General features: G+C 45.3%; 1 protein-coding gene across 1 annotated transcript in view; it reads left to right on the forward strand.

Moving 5' to 3' along the window:
• Positions 1 to 2,912, forward strand: part of LOC119832406 (tuberin) — a 20,224-nt gene extending 17,312 nt beyond the window's left edge. Inside the window, exons 30-36 of the mRNA XM_038356079.1 lie at positions 1 to 103; positions 326 to 441; positions 612 to 688; positions 792 to 927; positions 1,864 to 2,004; positions 2,210 to 2,386; positions 2,671 to 2,912. Coding sequence (XP_038212007.1) covers positions 1 to 103; positions 326 to 441; positions 612 to 688; positions 792 to 927; positions 1,864 to 2,004; positions 2,210 to 2,386; positions 2,671 to 2,889 — 969 coding nt within the window. The 3' untranslated portion in view covers positions 2,890 to 2,912. The remainder of the gene's footprint in view (positions 104 to 325; positions 442 to 611; positions 689 to 791; positions 928 to 1,863; positions 2,005 to 2,209; positions 2,387 to 2,670) is intronic.
• Positions 2,913 to 2,918: the final 6 nt, after the last annotated feature.

Genomic DNA, 2,918 nt, shown 5'->3' on the forward strand with positions numbered 1-2,918 from the left:
GGCGCGGGCGCGGGGGGCGCGGGCGGCGGCGTGTCGCCCTCCTTCGTGTTCCTGCAGCTCTACCACAACATGAGCACCTACCCCATCTCGCCGCCCGTACCCGGTACACTCACACACACATTTAGATACGATTTTCAATTCATTAATTTCTTTATTAAAAATCTTTGGGAATTTTTTTTAAGTGTCAATTGCAACCTTTATGACAGATTACGTATCAAATTTTCATTAATATCTTACTGGACAACACATTGCCAAATGCGATATAAGCATATAGGTTAGCAGCATATTTAAGTGAATTAGTTAAGCTAGAAGCGCTGTTACACAGGGGAAGTGCCGACCCAGCTGAGCGCGGGCTGCGAGCGGCCGCTGAAGGTGTGCGGCGCGCAGCACGAGCGGACGCTCAAGAACATAGACCTCATGCCGCCGCTCGAGACCTACAAGGTATGCTTTCGAGATTTTGGTCCTTCGAGACGGAAACATGTGTACTCTTTCAATTATTTTACCAATTGTTGTTTTTAATAATTTCGTTAGCATATTTAAGAATTAAACAAAAATGATCTCTCCTTTTTATTGGGTGCTTCAATAGAAATATTAAATATCAAATATTTCAGGTTGGCGTATTGTACGTAGGGCCGGGACAGCAAGATGACGAGGTCGCTATTTTGAAAAATGAATATGGCAGCGTCAGGTTAGATGGGTTTTTTATATATTTACTTTTAAAATAATAAATAAAAACGAGAGCTTATAATATTAATTGAATATTTATATAAAATCGTCTTTATTTTTTACAGATATTCAGAATTCTTGCGCGCTCTAGGTACGCTGGTACCGCTAGAGGGCGCGGACGAGCCTAACCTGTTCCTCAACTTGGAGAAGGGTGGCAAAGATGGCCGCTACACTTACGTTTGGACGGACGACATAATGCAGGTACGGCACGCATATCCTACACCATTGCCTCTCAAATGCCCCACACATAAAATAATGTCCACATAACTCGACTTTGTTTTCGTATTCTATGATATAATAAATTGAGTATTTTTATAAATGTGTCTTACTAGCTGCGCCTCACGGTTTTACCCGCGTAAGTTTGTATTCCGTAAGAATATCGGGATAAAAAGTTGCCTATGTGTTATTCCAATTGTCCAGCTATCTACGTACCAAATTTCATTGCGATCGGTTCAGTAGTTTTTGCGTAAAAGATTAACAAGACATATACACATACATCCATCTTCACAAACTTTCGCATTTATAATATTAGTAGCATTGGGTGTGGACTGGTATAGGTCGAATAATAATTCATAGGTTTTTTTGTTTATTTAAAAAGGCGTACAAAGAAGATATATTAGATTATCATTCACTTTTTTTTATTTTTATGATTGTCTTGTAATGACGTCATTCAATTTCTACATGGTACTTTCTTCGCCTATCACGTGGTCGCAGCACTTCATCCGACAATTAGCATCTATCAACACGATTAAGTCGTGAAATATCTTTTTACATCACTCATCTTGAACGTGGAGACAATGACACCAGCGTAGTTTATGATAGGATCCATACCAATTCAATTCGATTCAGTTAACAATGCACGAGGCTAGGCAAAAAATTATAATTCAATTGCTTTTGAATTTTTTATTTTAATAATATTTATTGTATTATTTTATGGGCCACTGTGCACTGGCCATTCTCATTTCCAGTATTCTTATTGGCTGGAGGGCGTGGCTAAGATGTTTGACTACGATGACTTGTGTTTTTTTCAACGGGAATGCCCTTATGCCCGGGGCATATCTATATGACACTTGGTTCTGAGCAGCACTAACGCGTAAGCTGTGACGTCTGAGTGACACGTGCCGCGGTGTCCCGCAGGTGCAGTTCCACGTGGCGACGGCGATGCCGAGCTGCGCGCGCGACCCGCACTGCAACGAGAAGCGCAAGTACATCGGCAACGACTTCGTGTCCATCGTCTACAACGACTCGGGACAAGACTTCAACATACTCACCATTAAGGTCGCCGAGCGGACCATACGCTATATATTCTGTCTCTCTAATATTTTATTCATTCAATTGCACTAAAATTACAAAGTTCTATATCATCTTTATAAAGTCAACTTAATAACGATACTTGGTCTCGAAGGATCAAAATTGGTGAATTGCATTTTAGGTATTACGATTTGCAATAACCGAAGTTGATGGTCTCGTTATCGTATTCCAGGGTCAGTTTAACCTGTGCGTGGTGGTGGTGGAGCCGATGGAGTGCGGCATGAGCCGCGTGCTGGTGAAGACGAAGGACGAGCGCATCCGCAGCAAGTTCCTGGCGCACCTGCAGCCCACCGCGCTCTCCGACACCAGCGTGCCGCTGCTCGCGCGCCAGCAGGCGCTGCACTGCGCGGTCAGCTCACACGCACACGCACACACACTCACACCATACTTGTATAAATAGCTTTCTGGTTGAAAAGCAAGGATGTACCCAAGGGGTAGACGAGACGCTGGTCTCGTCGTCTACATAATCTCATCTGCTTATAGTCCTGCGACTGATATAAATATAGCGTGTATCGCCAAAAAAGGTTCATAAAGTGTGAGCTCGTTGACTATTAGTAAATTTGAATAATAAAATCTATGGTAACTCTGCTTCTATACTTGTTCATTACAAAGTAATGTCGGTGTCGGTTGCAGCTGGCGTCGCAGATCAGCCAGTCGCTGGAGACGCCGGGCGGGCAGCCGTACGCGTCCAACTGCCTGGAGCGGCTGCGGCTCATCAAGCGGCTGCGCGCGCGCATCGAGGCGGAGCGCCGCTCGGCCGCCGCGCGCGCGCCGCCGCCCTACCACGCCTCGCCGCACTCCGCGCACGCGCAGCGCCGCGTCGCCATCGACGACTTCAACGACTACACCTAGCCGCCTCCCGCCACTCCGCTCCGCACCCC

The sequence above is a fragment of the Zerene cesonia genome, chromosome 15 (genome assembly GCF_012273895.1).
Source record: "Zerene cesonia ecotype Mississippi chromosome 15, Zerene_cesonia_1.1, whole genome shotgun sequence".
NCBI lineage: Eukaryota > Metazoa > Arthropoda > Insecta > Lepidoptera > Pieridae > Zerene > Zerene cesonia.